General features: G+C 50.7%; 1 protein-coding gene across 2 annotated transcripts in view; it reads right to left on the bottom strand.

Annotated features, from left to right (window-relative positions):
• Positions 1-690: 690 nt before the first annotated feature.
• Positions 691-20,847, bottom strand: part of LOC123626382 (calcium/calmodulin-dependent protein kinase type 1D) — a 301,697-nt gene continuing 281,540 nt past the window's right edge. Inside the window, exons 7-11 of one of the 2 annotated variants that reach the window (XM_045535304.1) lie at positions 15,552-15,664; positions 14,313-14,391; positions 7,929-8,016; positions 6,851-6,968; positions 691-5,497 (exon numbers count right to left, since the gene is read on the bottom strand). In XM_045535304.1, the coding sequence (XP_045391260.1) occupies positions 5,379-5,497; positions 6,851-6,968; positions 7,929-8,016; positions 14,313-14,391; positions 15,552-15,664 (517 nt within the window). In that variant the 3' untranslated portion in view covers positions 691-5,378. Of the gene's footprint in view, positions 5,498-6,846; positions 6,969-7,928; positions 8,017-14,312; positions 14,392-15,551; positions 15,665-20,847 lie in introns of both variants that reach the window. The other variant, XM_045535312.1, reaches the window with a different exon arrangement.

The raw sequence follows: 20,847 nt of genomic DNA on the forward strand, positions 1-20,847 counted from the left end.
TTGCTAAGGCCCATGCTGTTGTCATTTCATTGGATGCTGGCTTCATGGGACAGTTTTACCTTTACATTTCTGTAACATACATCCAGTGCATTTTTTCCCTCCCTGTACAATCACTGTTTGGATTGGAGGAATTGTCTGGTCATCAGACCCAAGCCTTACAATATATCTGATGATCTATGGACAGTAGTGCCTTCCTCCGCCTCCCTCTCCCCACAAAAGACAGCAGCCAGCCTTCTGTTTGGAAAAGAATCTTCCTCTAAGATGCTGAGCCCATAGGCTCTGCGGAGGAAATGGGAGATTGTGGGTGTGTATTGCTCAAGCCTGGGGCCGCCAAGTCACCCCCCACTCAGAGGTGCTTCCTGGGAATCAGCCTTGGCTTTTCCTCTGAACAATTCGGGGATATTGAGTTATTGTGGTTTGAGTTCCTGGGCTTACCTCCAGCCACCTTCTGCAGCACAGAACCTGGGTGCCCACCCCCACCCCCAAAGCCAAGATGTGCCACTGGCCCCCATCCCTGCCACTTCCTGCTTGCTGGACAGGAAGTATGAACTAGCCAGGAAGACCCCATGAGCTTCCAGGGTCTCAATTCAATCTCCTTCCTTTAAATCCAAACATCAGAGAGAGGAGGAAAGAGAAAGAGATCGAAACTCCATGTTCTTGCTCATTCTGGAAGAAACAGGCCACGTACACTTGAAGGTGATTAATTGTCTTTATTGGAGGAAAACAAGAAGTCATCAATCTCGTTATCATTATGATAGAAATCTTGATATGTATACATGATTGTCAAGGCAGAGAATCATTTGCTACATAGACCCATGAACAATTTAGCAGTGCCGCAAACCTATTGTGGGTTAAACTTCTTGCAGAGTTTGTTACATGCATGGAAATAAATGCACAGTTTCCCTTCTTTTGGACAAATATGTTTTTATGGAAAAATTGAACCAATTGCAAGCCTGGTAATAGTAGACACGGGGACATTCCTGGTTTTGACATTGTAATTTTTGGAAAACATGCTCGCTGTTGGGGGGGTAGAAAGAAGGGCTGTTACATTATGTGTAGCGACTACAGCCAATTTAGAAACTGTTCCAATGTTTATTGTGGACAGAGTGTACCTTGGATGTCTTCTCACCTTAATATGGGACTAAGACAAATGTTCTCTGAAACATGCCGCCCCATCTTTCAAAACAAAGAGGCTGCTACAAAGTCACAGCATGTCTGTGGCCAGCTGGACAGCGTCTCGTGCCACTGACAGGGCCAAGTGTCCGGGGAAGGACAGTGGCAGGTGTCAGGGCTGCGGGACACACATCCGAGCTGATGTTCTTGTTCCCTCTTAGCTCACTTGCAGCCTGGCTGCCAACCACGCCCCAGGACCCTTGCACCCCAAATTACAGGGCTTCCAGGGGGCCCGGGGAATCTCAGTCCAGGCTGAGATTTTCCTTGGAGAAGCAATTTAACTAGTGTTTGGGGCTCGTGAGTCCCTGCTGAGGTCTTATCTCTAAGACTGAAGCCTCAAACACTCCTCTTTTTCTTTTTTCCTGTCCATAAGAAAATAAAATCACCTGTAAGTAAAATAATATGGCAAATCATCAGAAGACATAATCATCATATGAGTTCTCCGGCGACGAGGTTAGAAACGGAACGGCGAGTGCAGAAGCGGCGTTAGTACAAAGGGGTGAGTGCAACGGCTTGTCCCTTTGGTGTAGAAGGACACAGACACCGAGAAGCCATTCCACGGTTTGCTTTGTCCACAAGACCAGACTTGGCAGCCACATGCTGAGCGTTTGGCTTCCAAATGCACAGCCTTTTTGGATTTGCAAAAGCAGAGCCCCCCCAGAGCCACGAGCTGAGCTGTTCCACTGGAGGTGGCAGGGGAGTCAGGGAAGGGCTGACTCCTTCCTGCTGCATCTGGAGGCATCGGGAGGTGGCTGGGCCTCGGCCAGCATGCAGGGCAGACTTCACGGCGGGGCTGGGCTCCTGCACACACCGGGGCTGCGGACCGCCATGCACTGGGACCACCAAGGTGCCGGGAGAGTGGGGCATGGGTCCGTATTGTCCTCTTTCTCCAAACTGCCCACTCCCCCCAGCTGAGGTTGTTAAGCAAACTCATCTGCACACGAATTTCCTTGGAGTCTTCAGGAAATAAGCCCCCCCTTTTAGGAACCTGTTTCCCCAGTTCAGCTTTTCTAGCTCCACATTTTCAATTCTGAAAATCGAAGGGATTGGACCACCTTTTGCAAAAGTCAGGCAAGACCTGCAGCCCCAACGTAGGACCAGGTACCCCCCTCCCCCAAAAGAGTGGTGGATTACATACAGGTATATACATTTTTTTTTTTTAAAAACAAACTGAACAGTGTTTGGTCTGGAATGTTTCAGGAAAAGGCAAACTTTGCAGAGTGTGAGGAGGCAGAGTGGGGAGGGAGCACTGTGTCAGGACATGCAGAGGGGGCGTGCACTGGCTCCACCAGGGGACCTTCGCTTCCTTTGCCGGAAGTGACGGGGCCACCCTGGGGAAGAGGACATCGAATTTCTGTTTATGAAAAACGGGAGGAGCTGCCCATGCCGGCCTCTGCTTCCCTTTCTCGTACCCAAAGGAGCCCCGCAGTGCACCCGTGGGGATGGCGCCAGGTGCGGAGTTGCTGGCTGAAGCCGGGCAGTAGCCCCAGCTCTCCCGTCTTCAGCCTGGAGCAGAGGTTCAAGTGCGGCTTCCCCAGCGTGAAGAACGGATTCTGGCCAAGGCTCTGGGGGGGCCAAGGGGCCTGGTGCCCAGAGCCTTAAAAACTAAATCCACTTCCGCTAGGATATTTTCTTTCTATATGGAATTGCTCAATGTGGGCTAATCAGATTAACCTGGCATCCCGTGGATGAGATCAACCTGCTTTCATGAGGGGTGACCTGGGCTCCCTCCCCCATGTGCCTGGTGTTCGTGACTCCGTTCTAAAGGGGAGTCCCCCCTCCTGCCCACAATCCATCCAGGACAGGCTGGGCACCAAGGACATGAGATGAGTGCCGGGTGGGTAAACTGAGGCTGGGGCTCTCTGTGCCAAATGCCTTTAATCAGACTGATGTTTTCTCAGAGCCAAACCTTGGCCTGTTCGGCCGCGGGCATCTTCTTTTGCTCTGGTCTGACTGCCGGGTCCCTGGAGGCCCCGCCAAGCGCTGGCTGGAGAGTGGGGCACTCTCAAAGGTCACAGGCTTCTGTGCTGGGGGTCTGGGGGGAGGCTGCTTCCTGTCCTTGAGGTGAGATTTTAGAAGTGACCAGAATCATGGCCACAGTCCAGAACACTAAGCCATGCTTTCTTTCTTTCTCTTTTTTCTTGGCTTGCTTTCTGCATAGTTCCTTAAATTCTTCAGAAAGGAGATGTGAAGAGGAGATGATCTTTCTCTCCTATGCAGGCCGGGACAGTGGGAGCTGGGGACCAGCTGCTGCCCACTGCAGGAGCCACAAGGTGGCTGGAGGTGCAGTCTGTCTAACCGGGCAGCCTCTGCTCTCCCGTGTGCCCACCAGCAAGGGGGGCTCTGGAGCAGACAGCAGCCCAGACCCCAGGCCCACCCGGGCTAAGCGCGACAAGCCTGAGTGTGGTGCCACCCACGGTTTGTCTCAATGGATGTCATCTTCTCTAGTTGCATGGGAGGGAGGGACAGACGGGAAGGCCATTCCCGGCCACTATTTCCAAACTTAATGTTCAAGTGAGAAAAGAAAATCCACTTGCTCCGAGAAGAGGAAGTGACAAAACGAGGGGCTTGGGGTCAGGAAAGCAGCTTGTGACAGGGACCTGTCCCTTCCCCCAGCACGTGGGGTGCTCAGCTACTACTAGTGACACCAGTGAGGGGTCTAGGGCTTTGCCACCCCTCTGTTGGGTCTTCATTCTGGTTCTCTTCCCCTTCTGCGATAAAACAAACCGCACCAAGTGCAGCCGACAGAGAACCTCTGCCCTGTATCACGAGGCCCTCTCAGAAAAGCAAAGGCTCTTTGCTTTCTAAAGCAACAGGAAGCATCCTAAGCCTGGTGGCATCACCGCACTATGGTCTTCCTGATGTCATCTTCCACAGAGTCTACTCTTGGGCTGAAACCAGTCACCGTCTCCTCACACGATGTGACCGAGACCTGATGTGTCCACAGGCCAAGTACAGCTAAGAACCTGCACCAGGGCCCACCTTCCAGCCGTTCTGCACTTCCCAGGTAAGATACTTTCAAACTCACTGCATGCACCATCACAGACAGAGGCTCGTTTAGAATCCCTCCTTCCCTCGGAAAACATTCATCTAAGCATCGGGTAAAACTGTGCAGAAACAACTTGTGTGTGTTGGAGGCCATCTGAAGCATAAGGTTAGAAATGTATTTTTTAAAAAACAGAGAGGAGAGAGAGAGAGATTCATTTTAAAACTGCATAGCTGAGATCAGAGCTTTCATCTGTCACCTCTCGTGAGAAACGAGGGTCGTGGGTGGGTTCACTTGAAACTGAACGGCAGCCCGTTCCTTTCGTGCGGGAGGCTCGTGCGTGTCTGCACCGTGGACGTCTCACGGCAAGTCTGGCCCGTGACCTTTAGCCCTGGGTGGCTTCTCTGTCTCTGACGGCTGACGGCGAGAAGCCCCTCTGGTCGCTGGTTGGCCTGGGGTCTGCTAGGGGCTGGGGGCTGCTCGGGAAATTCTGCTGCAGTTCCCCCCTCCCCAGAGCCACCCTGGAGAGAACCCAGCCTGGCAGAACTGCCGAGCTGTCTTCTCAGGGACTCTCTGCCCGGGGAAGGGGGGACGACAGAAGGAATGGCAGTAAAGTGCACTCTTAGCCTTGGAGACAGAGTCTCGATTCTCTTATTAGAATTTTTAAAAATACCTTTAAATTCCCCTTGGAGGAAAAGAAAAAAAATCTCTTATAGGTTAACATAAAACCACTATTAAGGAGCAAAAGATATAGATCATATAACTGAGAGATACAGTCAAAAGGACATATTTCTTAAAAGGGAAAAAAAAACCCTAATGCACAATATTTACCAATATTTAAATAATCCAGTTGAAACCATTTTTTTTGTCATGAATGAAAAAATACACCATAGACAGTTACCTAAGCCGAGGAGAGTGGAGACGGTGGCGCCGGGGCAGAGGGATGAGAGGCCCGTTCAGACACAGCTTGGCCAGACGCGTATGTACAGCACCAGGTCCTGTTAGGTCGGCTCCCCGTGAGTCAGTACAGTTTGTGAGAAATGAACACTTCAGAATCGCAGTATAAAATATGGCCATAAAAAAAAACTTCTGTCTTCCAGTCCGATGCAAGGAGGTGCACCATGCAAGATGGGGGGCTCGCTGGAGGGGCTCGCGGCACCGGCGACCCTGGGGCTCCCCTTCCCCAGCCCCGCCCCGGGGCCCCCACCTCCAGAGCCAGTCACTTGCTTCCCGTGTGCACTGTCGTCACAGTGGTGGGCCTGGGTCTCCGCTCAGCTCCGACTCCTGAGACCCCTGACGAAGAGGACATGAAACTACACAGCGTGGAAGGTGCCAGGCCTGTGGGGGAACAGCAGACACGGGGTGGGGGGTCAGAGCTCCAGAAGCAAGTTCTCACCCCTCCTCCCCACCACAAGCGTGTCAGCCTGGCTGGGTTTGTGGGGGGGGGGCAACTTTTACTCATGTGACCCTACATCTGTACCTACCTACAGGAAGGCCTTTGCAATGTGTCCAAAATGCTTTATTCTTAGACCCAACTCTCCTTTCTTCATTATAACTGATTTCTATTTGAACACACCACCATGGCTTCGCTACCATGATATGCCAGGTTCCACGCACTGAGCGCTTACTATGACCTAGGCGCCAGGCTAGCTGTGGAACACACACTGTCATTGTAAGAACTGCTCTTGTCTTATAACAGCTCTGTGAAGCAGGTATTTTAAGAACGAGGGAAGATTCTGACAGCCGTTTCTGACGCCTGGTTGGCGTGTTGTTGGCGTGTTGTCTAGCTGAGAAGCATTTTGTGACACAGAGCACTTGGAAATAAGGATGTTCATCTATTGCCGTGTGAACTCAGCAGTCCCCTGGCCTGGGAAAGCTCCCAAGCGTGTACGCACGAACACAGGGAGATCCATGACGTAAATTCCTAAGACGGGCTTCGCTGTCAACGCCATTGTTTGAATCTTTAAAGAAACAATCAGTCACGGGGCTCCCTTTGAGCAGAGGGTGGGAAGGAGTCACGTTGGAATTGTGAGTGTGGATCTTCAATGTGCAACGGGCCGGGGGTGGGGGGGGCATGTGCTGAGTTCTTGGGAACGTGTAAGGGCAGGGCGGTCCCGAAGGAGATTAAGATAAATGCAGAGAAATGCAGGAGATTAAGATAAAAGCGGGAGAAGGAAATGAGGGGGGCGTAGTGTGCCCTCAGGACAGAACAGCCCATGCAAAGATGAAGGATGATGCAATACTGTTACTATCACTTTTTTTTTTTTTTTTGCCAAGCCAATGCACGCCGTATAAACGAGCTCAAATTATTATCATCCTCATCACGGAATATATATTCAAAGTCAGGGAGATCAGGCCATCCCCCCCTCCATCCTGAGAGTGACTGCACAGTGAGAGACAAATCAGAGGGAAGGAGACAGATCACAAAGCATCCGGGCCTCTATCCAGACAGAGGCTGTGGAACTTAAGCCATGGATTTCTCATAGATGGAAATAGTAATACCCAGGGTCATGTGAGTGTCAAATGATTCTATTTTCTAGAATGTCCCAGGGCAGGTGTGGGAATGGGATAATGTATTGCAAACGCCCGGCAAACAGTAGGTACTCGGCAACTGACAGTCCTCCCCCCCTCCTCCGCCCCCGACATGTCTTCCATGCCAGCTAAAGAATTCTGCTTTTGCTACATACGCACAATCTTTTTGGCTGGCCCGACTGAGGTTGCTGGAGACACTTGCATTGGAACTGTCCAGGCTGCTGCCAAGATGTAGTTTTCTCATATGTCTCACGACAGCTGTGGCATTAAACGCTTGCTGAAATTTAAGAAAGGAAAAAAAGCAGACAAAATATTCCAGCTAATTAGGAAAGACTCCGGCTGTGTCCTGTCCTGTCCTTTATCCTGTCACCCTAAGCGTTTCAAACTTCTTAAGTCATTCTCATGACACTCTAGAAAGAAAACGTACATTGCCCTTTGTTTCAAAAGTACACTGATGTATGAAACCCCCTCCCCATCAAAATATATCTTGGAGATTTAAAATAGTTTTCTTCTGATGTCATAAACACATAGAATACATGTCAAACAATTCTCTATAATTTAAGTGATTTTTAGAATAGAAGACATATTATAATAGCTTAAAATCTGACATTTTAAAATAGTTATTTAATATTGTTGGTACTTTTGTCCTAAATATCATTTCCTTTGAATAAAGCAGGCCTGTGGAATGAATTTTGTTTCTTACTGAGTCTCTCATTGTTGGCTCTCAGGACAAAACAGAGGGCCCATAATTCCCCACGCTGATTAGAACATAAGACTTTGGGTAATTAATAGGTGAGCACGAAAACTCTATGGATTCAATCTGTCAATTTTTTAGCAGGAAATACTGGTGAGTTCAACTCAGGTTTCCTGGAGTTTTCCCCCCTTCATATCACTTTTATAAAAGTCAATTATTCAAAGTTCTAGCAAAGTGAAGAAAGACAAAAGGGATTATGTTGCTTAAGAAACAGCAAATTAGTCAGAGCTGTCACAATTGCTGTGTTTGCATTACAGAGGGGCAATGTTTAATCACTCTCTCTGTCCCTCTCACACCATGACGCTCCCTCTCAGTCTTATTTACTATTGGTTAAAATTGGCAAAATCATTCGGGTGAGGTTCTGGGGAATTTTGTCCAAACTCAGATGACCGTAACCTTTAGCAGTGAGAAATGCTCCAACTGTAGAACAAGTTGCACGAGAGTGGCTACATTCACCGGGCATTTAACACACTCAAGACTTACTCTCCATTTGCTTTTGGCGAAGTTCTTCCGGATCTGGGCGCTGACGGACTCATGGATGTTTTTGTTGAGGGCTGTGTCACCAGCGATCCTGAAACAGAGGCGGAGATGCCTCTTCGAAAGGGTTTCTTTGGGGCTCTGATGGAGGCTGGTCGGGCAGAGGGTGGCCACTGCCTTGCCAGCTGCCCGGGCCACCACCTGGCTCTTCCCACCACCTGGCTCTTCCCACCACCATCACCCCAAAGTCCTACCCGCCTTCCATACTCTGCACCTTCCCCCTGGACCCTCCAACACCCTCCTGGTTGGCCTCACCACCTGGCTCTTTTTCCCTCTTTTGACCAAATTCCTGCACCATCGGAATCCACAACACCTCCCAGGACGCCTCCTAGGACTTCCGTGCCATGGACCCCGCTCACATCCTGGGACTCTCAGCTCCCTCCTGGCTCCAGCGCAGCTGAGCTAAGCCCTGTGACGCTCTGCTCAGCAACACCTGCTCCGTGCTCAACCCTGCCCATGCGTCCTCTGCCCCTGCGTTTCCTAGAAAGTTCTCAGAACTTTGAGGACCACGTTCACTCTGCATTCAACTGGGCCCTCCACGGCCCTGGGCAATCTTTTCTTTGGCTGTTGCTTGTTCCTGAACCTTCTCCGATCAGCAGGGCAGAACTCGGGTGTGCTCATCAGCCCTCTCCGTAGAGTCTTCCGCACCCTACCCTTTGCTCCCTCTGCTGTCTCTTTCTTGGGTCTTACATCTTCCTGCCTCGCTCAGCTCACAATCTCTAGGCTTGGAATTACCTGGAGGTTGCTCACAGCTCTTGCTACCCACACACATGCCCTTCTGGAAGGTGGCAGCCTCCCCACACTGTCCCTCTCCCTGTCCCCCAACCACCGTGTTCTGCTCTCAGTGTTTCTTGGGCTTTGATCCCTCCATCTTCCTCCAGCTCCAAACTACTAAATTCTAGGTTGGTGTCTGATGCCTGAGATCAGACAGGCATTTATTGACTCTTGGCAAAGTTAAGGGGCAGATGTCAAGGCCTGGCTGGGAGGTAACTGGTCAGTGAGGAACCGTCCATCTCCCAGATCCCGACTGCTCTGGGGACAAAGCAGCCCTGGACACCACCGACTGCTCCTTCCAGCTGCCTTGAGAGATGAAAGGAAAAAGCTCAGGGCTTATTCAGGCAAGAAAGCACCTGACCCAGACTCCCCCTGCGGAACTGCAAACGTGGCTGACAGCCTGGATGTTAAGTCTGTGCCGGGCAGCCTGGGTTTAGAATCCGGTCTGATATCCCCAGCTAAGAGCAACTTCCCCCTAAATACGCTCCTCTTCCTTCCCAGCAGGGCTGGAAACAGCCAAGAGCACTCTCAGAAAGTCACCCCGTGAACCAGGTTTCCATCTCCAACCAATGTCAATTGTCCCCTCTTCCTAGACACAGCACCGAAACAGAGATGGGATCTCTGAACGGCCAAATCCGTCTGAAACCAGAGTCAGGAGGTTAGGGAGCTGCAGACATCTTCATGAAGCCTTTTCTCCTAGACAGCCCATGGGAGGGTTTCCTCCTGGACCATGTTTAAAAGCTACATCCTCAGAAAAGGATGCCAGTTCCAACTTGTCAGTGGCCAGCTGTTTCTTGGAAACGACAGGGCCAAAGCGGTAGGAAGGAAGGAATTCCTGGGGCCCAGCGCTGCTGCAGGGCGGGGCCGGGCGCCAAAGCAAACAGGCTGGTTGGGGGTGGGGGTGGGGGTGTCAGGGAGACTCCGGGCCTCCCGTTCCACCTGCCTGTCAGCAGCATAGTCTCAAGTGCTTTGAGCCTGGGGCCTGTTGCCTGCGCTCTGCTTCCTGTGCCATCTCTGTGGGTTCATGCAGGCCTAGATAGAAGGAAAATGCAAGCTTTCGATTATTTCAGGAATGTTTCCTGCTCACTTGCCACAGTCCCAGGCTGTGCTAGGGCTGGGTGGAGGCCAGCTGTGCAGAAGGTGGCCCGAAGCCTCCCTGTTCGGCAGCCTCTTTTCAGGGGAGGGTGCTGCCACCTTGGGCCACAACTGCATGACATGGTCCTCCTCAAATGGACACCACGATGACAACAGTTGCTGCTGCTCACGTAAGCTAGGGAGTTTACAATAACAACGCAGGGCACTGACACCAGCTTCAGTATCATCCGCCACAAAACCGAGGCCTGGAATCCTTAAACTTGGAAGAGACCTTTGTGGTCACCTAGATTGTCCTAGGAAGTAACCAATACTTCGGATACAGCAGAATTTCCTTATACAACTATAGACACACACATATATGTAAAGCGACGGGTGCACAGGTTTTATTCATGTCTCTCTTGCTGTCTGGTTTTAATACCTACATGGACAATAAAGATGGCATTTACAGAACCACACCTTTTGTGGCCTGTCTTGCTATCCTTATCTGTGCATAGATCATCAAACTCATCTCCCCCTGCCGCTGGTGTTTTCGCCTCATACGTGGTCTACTCTACCTCCACCGCTCTGGGTCTGCATTTTTCCAGCCACTTGCTTAAGACAGGCTTGGTGATGCTTGACGGGAATCCCAGGCAGTGCTTTGTCGGACTCCTGGGCTGCTTCCTGATTCCTACGGCCGATTGGATCTCAGCTGGCTGGAGCCCGGAAGAGGGGAGGGGGTCTCAGTGAACATTCCAGGGTATGATGGTTAATTTTATGATAAACTTGGCTAGGCCATGGTACTCAGAGACTTTTGGCCGAACGCTAGTCTAGATAATGCTGTGGAAGTATTTTTTAGATGAGATTAACATTTAATCAGTAGACTCTAAGCAAGGTCTGTTACTGTCCATAATGTGGGTGAGCCCCACTGAAATCAGTTGGAGGCCCTAAGGGAAGAGGAAGAGGAAACACGGTCTCTAGACTGTCTTCGGACTGAAGCTGCAACATCCGCTCTTCCCAGGTCTGCAGACAGCCCTGTGGATTTTTGGACTCTCCAGCCCCCACAATCATGCAAATCAATGCCTTAATTCCTTAAAATCAATTATCCTCTCTCTCTCAGTCTGTCTGTCTTGCTCATCCCTGTACGTTGCTTGTCAATGCTGTTCACCATTAGCTGAGAAGTTTACAACAACAGCATAGGACGCTGACACCAGCTTTGGTCTCATTCACCTGCAAAACCAGACATAGATGCTCAGAACAACTGACCGGGACACATGAGCTCCTCTGAGGCGCTGCCCTGAGACAGCCATCAGTCAGCAGCCTGGGGGACCTGGCCACACACCAGCGAGAGGAGAGCAGGCCTGCAGTGAAAGGGGCTTGGGAACATCTGGGGAGAGGGCTGCCTGCTTTTTGCAAGGAGAGCTCTGGAAAGAGCCTTCTCCTGCCTGGAGGCGTCTGTTTCGAGGCTAAGGGAAGGCGTCTGTGATTCCTGAGGCCTCAGTAGCCCTGGGTGGTCTTGGTCAAGTTGGAGGCACAGGTGAGGAATGACAGATGATGCTCCCTGGGTGCAACGGACGTGCTGGGAACACACGTGCAGAGTGGGGACGTGGGGTGCTCGCTCCACTGCAGGAACGGCTCCGCCTCCTGCCGGCTCCCAGTGGAGCCTGCGTTCTCCTCTGCCCTGGCGATTTTTCAGAAAACAGACAAGTATGTCATAAACGCAGGCAAGTGAAGAGTTTCAGTGATGCTTGGGACAAATGCATTTGCTTTTGTCATTTTCCAGCTCTTGACTTTCTGGAAGTCTTCAGATGCATAGTAAAAATATAAAGCACTGGAAAATAATCACCTCTGAATCAAGCCTTTTGCTGCTACACTCACAGGCTGGTACACAGGCTGGTCACTCTGAAGTCATCTAGCTGATGCCACGGGCGCCTGGCTCATTCAGCAGAGCGCCCACCATGGAGCTCCGTGTGCAAGGCTCCCGGGACCTCCAGCCCAGCGTGCCAAGGCTAAGCCCCCTCTCTGCCCTGAAGCCTGCGTCTCTTCCCAGCACAACCATATCCCCAGTCCCTTCAGCGGGAAACTTGGGAACAATCCCCGACCCCTCACTATCTCACGCTGCCTGCCAGCACTTTGCCCAGTGCCTGTGGCTTCTCTGCCTGAGTGTGGTGCATTGTCCTCTGCACCCCTGCCCCTCCCTGTCCTGCTGCCCGCCAGGCCACCGTCACCCTCCTCTGGGCCAGCCTCCTCCCACCTCTGCACTGCACCTTCCTGCCACACTCCCCCGTCCCCTCTCCCACTACCCACCCTCTCTCCTGTGGCCAGATCGGGCTTCCTAAAATCAAATCTGGTCACCCTGCTTCAAACCTGTCAGGGGCCCCACTGCCCAAAGGCAAAAGCACAAGTCCCTTAGTACAATAATAAAGTAATGGCCACTCGTGCCTGTGTCAGGGGCCAGGCACTCATCTTGGTTACATGGAGGCTGCATGTTGCTGCTATTCATGATCTCGAGTCTACAGGGGCGGTTCCCCAGGGCTAAGGAGCTCGTCCACACGGCAGTGGGTGGTGAAGCCAGGGCTGGGAGTCGAGCAGGCCAGGCCGGAACCTGCCAGTTTCTACATTCCTTTCTAGCCTCCCCTCCTGCCTGTTTCCTTTGTCCACTCTTACTCCAGAAAACCAGGTGCTGGGGGCTCCAGGACAGTTGCACCCCCAGCCCCATGGCCCCGGCTGCTTGCCCTGCCTGGAGTGCCACCGTCCCCTCCCTGCCGGCCTGGGGGAAGCTTCTCATGGTGCAAGACGCGTGGGCATCGTGTTCTGCCGGGCCTACCTTGCCCCGCTTCCACGCCCCTCAGTAAAACTGACATCCCCTTCTTTGGTTTCTCCTATTGGCCAAAGTGACTTATTAAAAATATCAAGGTGATGCACAATCACAACTGACTACTTTTCCAGAACATTCTTGCCTTCTGTCCTTAGCCCTTTCCTTTCTCCCTCTTTTCCTCTCCTTCAGCGTGGTGGTGAGGAGCATCATTTTGGAATCAGACAGTGCTGGCCGCACCCCTGGCTCTGCTGCTAGCTAGTCGTGCAGTCTTGGCTAAGTTTCTACATCTTCTATTTCCTTAGCTCTGAAATGAAGGTAAAACCTACCTCATAGAGTTGTTATAAAGAAAAAAGGAGACAATACGTTAAAGCAATTAGCTCAGTGCCTGGAACACAACAGAGACTTAGGAAGTGACAGGTGTTACCCATTAACATGCTCTGAAACTGGGTCAGGACACGACCTGTGAGCAGGTCCCCTCCGGAAGGCCAACCTGCATGTGTGACCCTGGAGGAGATGCCACAGAAGACAGCTGACTAAACAGAGGATGGCTTTCCAGAGTGCATCCTAAAAGAATTTTAGAAAGGTTCTGTGCATTTATTTTCATTATATTGAGTATTTCACTACTCTTGGCATTTGTTTTAAAACGGATGCTCACAGTGCTTTAATAATAAGAGCTACAATTAGTTGAGCATCTATTATGTACCAGACATCATGCTAAACCCTTATGGGTACTATCTCCATGATTTCTCAGGTCAGCTCTGTAAATTAGGTATTGTTATTTTCATTGTAATATGAAAAATCTAAGGCTCAGAAAAGTCAAGTATAAACCCAACGTCACAGCTAGCTGACAGTAAAGCTGGGTTCTAACTGCTGAAAATGTGAAAAAAGCCGTAAGCTATTAATTATTCCCTCTAGATCTGAAGAAACACTAATTCGAAAGGCATTTTTAAAGGAAAAAATAGGTAACTTCAATTCATTTAACTACTGAGTAATAAACTCAAGGAATAAAACTCCAATCTTATAATGCCTCACTGGGTGATTACTTTCGATAAAAATGATCCTTAAAAACTTTCTGCAAAGTGACAGAGCTACAGCTGTCTTTTGCACCCTAACTTCTCATGGGTGCATTCAGAAGATCATGTCCTGAAGGCACGAAAGAGTTCAAATGTTGGCTCGGGGCCGGGCGCGGTGGCTCACGCCTGTAATCCTAGCTCTGGGAGGCCGAGGCGGGTGGATCGCTCGAGGTCAGGAGTTTGAGACCAGCCTGAGCAAGAGTGAGACCCCATCTCTACTAAAAATAGAAAGAAATTATCTGGCCAAGTAAAAATATATATACAAAAAAATCAGCCGGGCATGGTGGCTCATGCCTGTAGTCCCAGCTACTCGGGAGGCTGAGGCAGCAGGATCCCAGGAGTCTGAGATTGCTGTGAGCTAGGCTGATGCCACGGCACTCACTCTAGCCCGGGAAACAAAGTGAGACTCTGTCTAAAAAAAAAAAAAAACAAACAAAAAAAAACAAATGTTGGCTCGGGGAGAGAAGTACAGACGCCAGGCAGAATGGGATGAAATTAATACCCATGTGGATTTCATAAATGAGAACGCCCACAGAGAGCTGACTCTGGGAGGTGTTAGACGACACAGTCTTCGTACCGGGGGATTTCTCTTACCATGGGTGCCGTGCCGCCTGCTCACAGGTGTATCTTTTATTTGGGTCTTTTTCCATCAGATTCCGAATGAAGTCTTTGGCTGTTCAAAAAGAAGGCACATCGGAAGGGGTCACTTTGTGGCTGGAGATGGGACAATATGATGTATCACCATGTCGCCGGGAGTATCATGTACAGCATGAAAGGTAAGAAACCAGCCCTCCAAGGTCCCTACTGTACCTTGGACCACAAAAGGCACCAGCACTTGGGGAAAAAGAAGGCCAGGGCTGGGGCGGCCAAGGGTGACCCAGTGAATGGGGTGGGCAGCAGGGCCGGGCCCGGGCCCCCGACTCCCCAGCTCCAAGGCCCTTGTCTTCAGCTGCTAGTGACACCTTTGGTTCAGAGAAGAAAGTATCTTTGTAATCATGTGCCTCTAATTAGTTCCCCACTGCCTTAGAGGGCTGTTTTGGTGACGTCCTCTCCGTGTATTTAGATGTGGCTGATTCAGCTAAACCCACCGAGCTTCCTGCTAAGCTTGGAGGCTCTGGGCTAGGCGCTGTGGATACCGAGTCCTCAGGGAGCACCACGTGCAGCCCAGGCAGACTATTACAAACCACTCCTGGAGCACCCAGATTGGGGTGTGGCGAGGACAGGTGGGAGAGGGAGTCCCCATCCCACAGCCTGGCCCAATGAGCCAGATGTCCCAAGCTTGTCCTCTGCTTTGCAAGTTAAGCCCAAATATGTAGCTCATGAAGCTTCCTTGAGCGCTGTTATGAACTGTGTGCTATGAGTGTGTCGGCACATGCACATGTCCCTCCAAAGTTCATATGTTGAAATCCTAACCCCTATGTAGTGGTATTTGGAGGTGGGGTCTTCAGGAGGTGATGAGGTCGTGAGAGTAGAGCCCTCATGCATGGAATTAGTGCCCTTATAAAAGAGACCCCCGAGAGCTCTCTTGACCCCCTTTGCCCTGTGAGGACACAGTGACAAGGTGTTGTCTGTGAACTAGGCAGTGGCCCCTCACCAGGTACCAAATGTGGCAGCACCTTTATCTTGGACTTCCCAGCCTCTAGACCTGTAAGAAATGAATACTGGCTGTTTAAGCTGCCCAGTCTATGGTGCTTTGTTATATAACAGCCAAAATGGACTAAGGCAGGAGCCTCAGGACCTCTCTGAGCCCCCGAGGGACCCCTGGACCTATCAGGGTCAGGTGGTCTGGGTGCAACTGTCACACCTGCTGGGGGCTGCATGTGAGAGACCTACCAGAGTCAGAGATGTCATCCCAGTAGGGGGAGTCAAACTCGTATTCTGCCTTGAGGATCTGTTCAAAGAGCTTGGAGTCATTTTCATCATAAAAAGGAGGGTAGCCACAGAGCCTGGAAGACAAGATGGTATAAGATCTGAAATGCCTGCATATCTAGTGTGGTGGTTTTACGCTCTGGAAGAAAGAGACATTATCACTCAGATTAAGGAAACCTGCACTGTGTGTGCTGCAAATACAATCTCACCAAAGAGACGACACATTTCATGGGCACAGGTGGTGCAGAAGTAAAATCATGATTTAATATATAGCAAAAGGGTTAATTCAAGCAATATCAAATGCCAATACCTATATTTAAGTCCACCTGAACTCTCCATACATTATCAACCACAGAGTCCCGTACACCCTAAGAACCCACCAGACAGCCTTCTGTGCATATATGTTACTGATCTTACTGTCTGCAACCCTGGCCCCAACAGATGATGGGTTGGTAGAAAAAGCCAAAAACATATATGTTTAATATACATTGCAGGGTCCTTCCAAGTTTATTTTATTTAAGACATCATCAGAGGAAGAAAATGAAATTTTATGATCTTAAGTTCCCAGTTGGCAAAAGCAACCTGTGCATTGTCACCCAACCACATCCAGATTAGGCAGGTGGAGGGTTGTGGTTTTGCCATGAACGTGCAGTATCAGCGTGGCTGACACAAGCCGTAAGCCTGCAGTATCATAACACCATCCACTTTTCCACTGAACCATTTCAAAGTTGATTTTTAAAAGATCATATTAGGATGTTGGTGCAAGTAACACATAACTTACAGTTCTGGTGGGACAACAGTCACCTAACAAACATGATAGGAGTACAAATTTCGATTAAATACAACAACTACAATTTGTCCTATAAAATTGTGGATTCTCATTCCAGTTCTGCTATCAGTTCTGACGCCACCTTTACCATTAGTAGGCCAAGGATGCGTTTTCTGGGGACCAAAATTTCCTTATCTGAAAATGTGGAGGGCCAGACTAGAAAATTCATAAGGTTCTTTCTGGCTTTAAGATGCTGTGGCTCTATGACCCAGTCTGGCTGGATAAAACACTTGGGAAAAGACTTAGAACAGGCTTGGGGGCCTGCGTGCTGGAGGGGCAGGCCCTGGCTGGGATGGGACAGCTACAGAGAGGTGGGATTGAGGCCACAGCTACAAGTGGCCACAGAGCAGGGGACGGCAGTGCTTGAATCCAGAAGGCCAGGCGCAAAGCTAATGGCGCGGAACTCGCTTCTGGGGCCGTGACAACCACGACCCAAACAAGCACTGAAGAGCCCACTATTGCTCCACACCCAGCTACCACCTAGAGACCAGGTTAATGAGAACAAATTAGCAGCAATCAGCAGACTGACTGTAGGGGCCTGCCGGGGATCAGGCTGTCGGCAAATAAGAAATGCAACAAAGTCAAAAACACGGCCTTGGTACCCCCGTGCTCCTGCCACGGGACTTGGATCGCCGGCTGCCACTGTGCAGGGCAATGGCTGATGACAATATTAAAGGCTGTGACACATTCCAGGGGCCCACAGATTCAAAATCATCGATCTCCACAAGGTTGTTTTAGGAGCTGAGAGCCCGGAAAATTTCATTTTAAAATATTTGCTGCTTTTGGTGAAATGAACGGGGGTCAGCGCTTCTGAAACCACCAAGCGGTACTTCTTGCCACCCAGGGAAACCCTGCAGCCCGGAGACGCGCGTGGGAATTTCTCCTGTAAGGAGCACTCGGGCGAAATGAAACGTGCGTGTTAGGAAAAGCAGACGGAGCAAAATGTTAGTCTGTCTTGGTGAAAAACTACACTTGAGATATGTGAGGTTTTTATTTATTTACAATCACATGTGTTTTTATTTTACGGTCTGGCTCTCTTTGCAAGGAAAAAAATTCTTTAAGAAAATTCCGAGGAAGGTTGATTCTTCTTGTGCCAATTTTCTTAATGTATATTCCAGTCTCTTCTGGTCTTAGCTCTTTTTGGTTTCTTGGGTTTTTTTTTTTTTTTTTTTTTTAATATACAATACGGTGTTCACACGACTGTCCCGTGGACAGAAAACAAGTTAACGGATCTAGCTTGGAACCTAAAGTTAAAATTAAGAAAGAAGATTTAAAATTAAGAATTGTAAAGGAACAGAAGGGCAAAGAGAAGTTGTAAAATCTTCCTCAGATCTAGAAGTTTCGCAGAGAGCTCCCTGTCCTTAGCAGGTGTTTGTGGAGGTCGCCTGAGGAGAGACGTAATCTTCCCATGCAGAAGGTGGGGCTTCCCTGACTACAGCGCTGCCTATTTGCACTTGGAATCCCAGTGCAGGAATGTTCCAGAACTGGAACTTATTTTACATATCAAACCCTTGAAATAATCTACATATTATGTCACCACGGGGACTCAAAGACAATAAAGCCATTCCCCATTTTTCTAGGCCTCAAAGTTTGTGGTTCAGAATTAACATCTGAATTTCCCAGTCCAGGGACCCTCACATCCAGTAAGGGTGACCCCCTTTCAAAAGCCTCTTCTCACCTCCACCCAGCCTCGGGACTCTCTCTCGTGCATTTTATTGGTCTGTGGCACATGTATGCAAACGAACTACTAGATTCTAGTTTGCTTTTTCAGTTCAGCCTTGATTGGGCATTTATTTGGGGTCTGGAATTCCTCTAAGAGCTTTGCTGCAATATCTCACTTAAACCGCACTCCCCAATGGGGTCAGAGTCCAGACATCCTCCATGGCCTCCTTAGAGACACTCTCCCCTCCACTCTGTGCCCTGGGAGGCTGATCTATGTGGACGGATGAACGAGCAGCAGTGAATTCTCTGGGTCAGCGGAGACGGGGAAGGAGGGGAAACTGAGGACAGGTGTCTACTGCCCTGGCCCCTCTCACCCAGCCCTTGGGCTGGTTACACTGCCTGTCTGGAGGCTGACGCTCCTCTCCTGGACTCCAGTGATTCTGGCGGCCTCCCCGCCCCGTCCCCTCGGGTGCAGAGGTGTTTCCGGCCCAGCTATGGAGCTTGCACCTCCATATACAGTCCTTGCACCTTCCTCATTGCAGAGGCAGAGCCAGGCACGTGCAGCCGAATTGGGACCTGGGCCCACTCTGATTCCAGGCCTGCGTTCTTACCCGGCCTGCCTGCTCACTGAAGGGAAGGAGATGTGAGAATGGAACCTTCTGCTTCGGTCTGACTTTGAGTTCTCTCTGCAGGCCATGTGGTTTGTCCCCAACCCTGCCTCCCACAGTCCGGGCCTGCTTCAGGAAGATGCTTAGCGCTGGCTCCCTGCACACAGCACACGCCTGTTTCCGGACCCAGGCAGGGGTATGCGCTCTACTGGGGCTGCCCTTCCTTTGCCCTTCACCTTGACGCTGGGACGCCCTTGAAGACCAGCTGGGAGTTACGAGGAGGACCGGCCCCTCTCTGCCAGGTGGGCAGGTGCCCCGAGGTGTGCCCCCTCCCCTACCACAGTGGGCAGCTCCGCGGTGCCACTGCCCACACCGTACACATATCGGACCTGGCCACGAGCTCCTTAAGGCAGGACCACGTCTCGTCTGTGGATTCTCAGTGCCCGGAGCCCGGATGCACACACACGCTCACAAAGAGCAGGCCCCACCTCTGACTGCTGTCCCCTGGCTGGGCTCTGAGGCACAGATAAGGAGCTAGGATGCAGGAGGGCTCGCCAGGGCCCTAGCCCAGGGAGTCCTCCCCTTCCCCACCTACCCTGAGCCTGCCCTCCTGCATGTGCCCCCTGCGGGGGGAGGTGGAGACAGCATCCCTGTGCACCGGGGACAGGCGTTCCAGAAGAGCCTGGGGTACAGGCATGACGTTGAGGCAACCTGGCCTGCCTTTATGGAGAGAATGCCCTGTGGTCTGCGGTGCCCAAAATGCCAGTCCTGGGCGTGGCCCCATTCCATAAAGGAGAAGGTTTGCCATGAAGGGAAAGGCTTTTAAAGCAAATGAATGTGAAATTGGCCCTGGCCAATCACGGCTGATTCAGCGCCGCAGTTTGTCTTGGCCACTGAAATGGCACAGTGGCATAAAAGAGGCCCTGTGAGTTCACACGGCCATTATCCTCCTGCAAGCCACACTCTTCCTGCTCATCCTGGCCACGTATCTGTGTCCCTGTGACAACGATGTCCCCTGGAAGGATTTCTAAATAACGGTCATAGAATCATGCAGTATTTGTCTCTCTGTGCCTGGCTTATGTATGCACTTAGCATAATGTCCTAAAGGTCATGCTGTCACATACTGCAGAATTTTCTTTTTTAAGGTCGAACAGTATTCCCTGGTGTGCTATGTATAGCACATTTTCTTTACTGTCATCTGCCCACGGACATTTAAGTTGTTTCCACCTCTTGGTCATTGCTCTGAACACGGGAGCACTGATCTCTTTGAGATACTGATTTCCGTCCTTTCGTAATTACTAGATTTTATGGTAATTCTGTTTTTAATTTTGTGAGGACCCTCCATGCTATTCTCCATAGCGGGTACACCATCACATCCCCGACACTTGTCTTTTGTATTTTGGTTTCTCAAAGACATACATAGGGCCAACAGGTGTAGGAAAGAGGGCTCAGAGCCACTAATTGTCAGGGAAATGCAAATCAAAACCACAGTGAGGTGCCCCTCTCCACCTGTCAGGATGGTACTGTCAGGCAGTGTTTGTGACAGTATTTCCACCTGGGTCTTACGGTCCCTCAAGGTCCTCACTTTTAATCAGCCGACATACACACAGTCACTTAGTGCCTTTGGCATACCTAGCATTCATTCATTGGTCAAGTATTTATTTTGTACCTACTATGTGCCAGATACCAGGCTTGATACCTAAGAATCAGTTCCTGCGTTTAAGAGCTTAGCCAAGTGGATGAGAGACATATAACCAGATAATAAGGACAAGTAGCAGCAATGACAGAGATCTACAGAGGTGACCACGGGTGTACGGAGCACAGGCACCCACGCCACGTGGCTTTGGGAAACTGCCCACTCTGGGAAGTGGCTCCAGGCCGTTCCTTGTGGCTGGGGGGTGAGTGGGACACAGGGCAGCTGAGCCACCTCAGGGCGACCCACGAGGCAGCCAGACGCCAGTGGATCTCACCTGGTGTGGACTGCAGACTGCGAGGGCTGGGGAGAGGCGCAGAGGCGAGGCTGGGAGAGAGCCCGTGTCGGGCTGCCTCCACGCTGGGGCTTCCGGGTCATTCTTCTCGAGGCCGTGTGACAAACCCCTTCTCCTTAAGGCAACCTGAGAGAATCCGTGCCCTGCAACTAGAAGGAAGTGCCAACGTCCCA

The sequence above is a fragment of the Lemur catta genome, chromosome 1 (genome assembly GCF_020740605.2).
Source record: "Lemur catta isolate mLemCat1 chromosome 1, mLemCat1.pri, whole genome shotgun sequence".
Lineage (NCBI taxonomy): Eukaryota > Metazoa > Chordata > Mammalia > Primates > Lemuridae > Lemur > Lemur catta.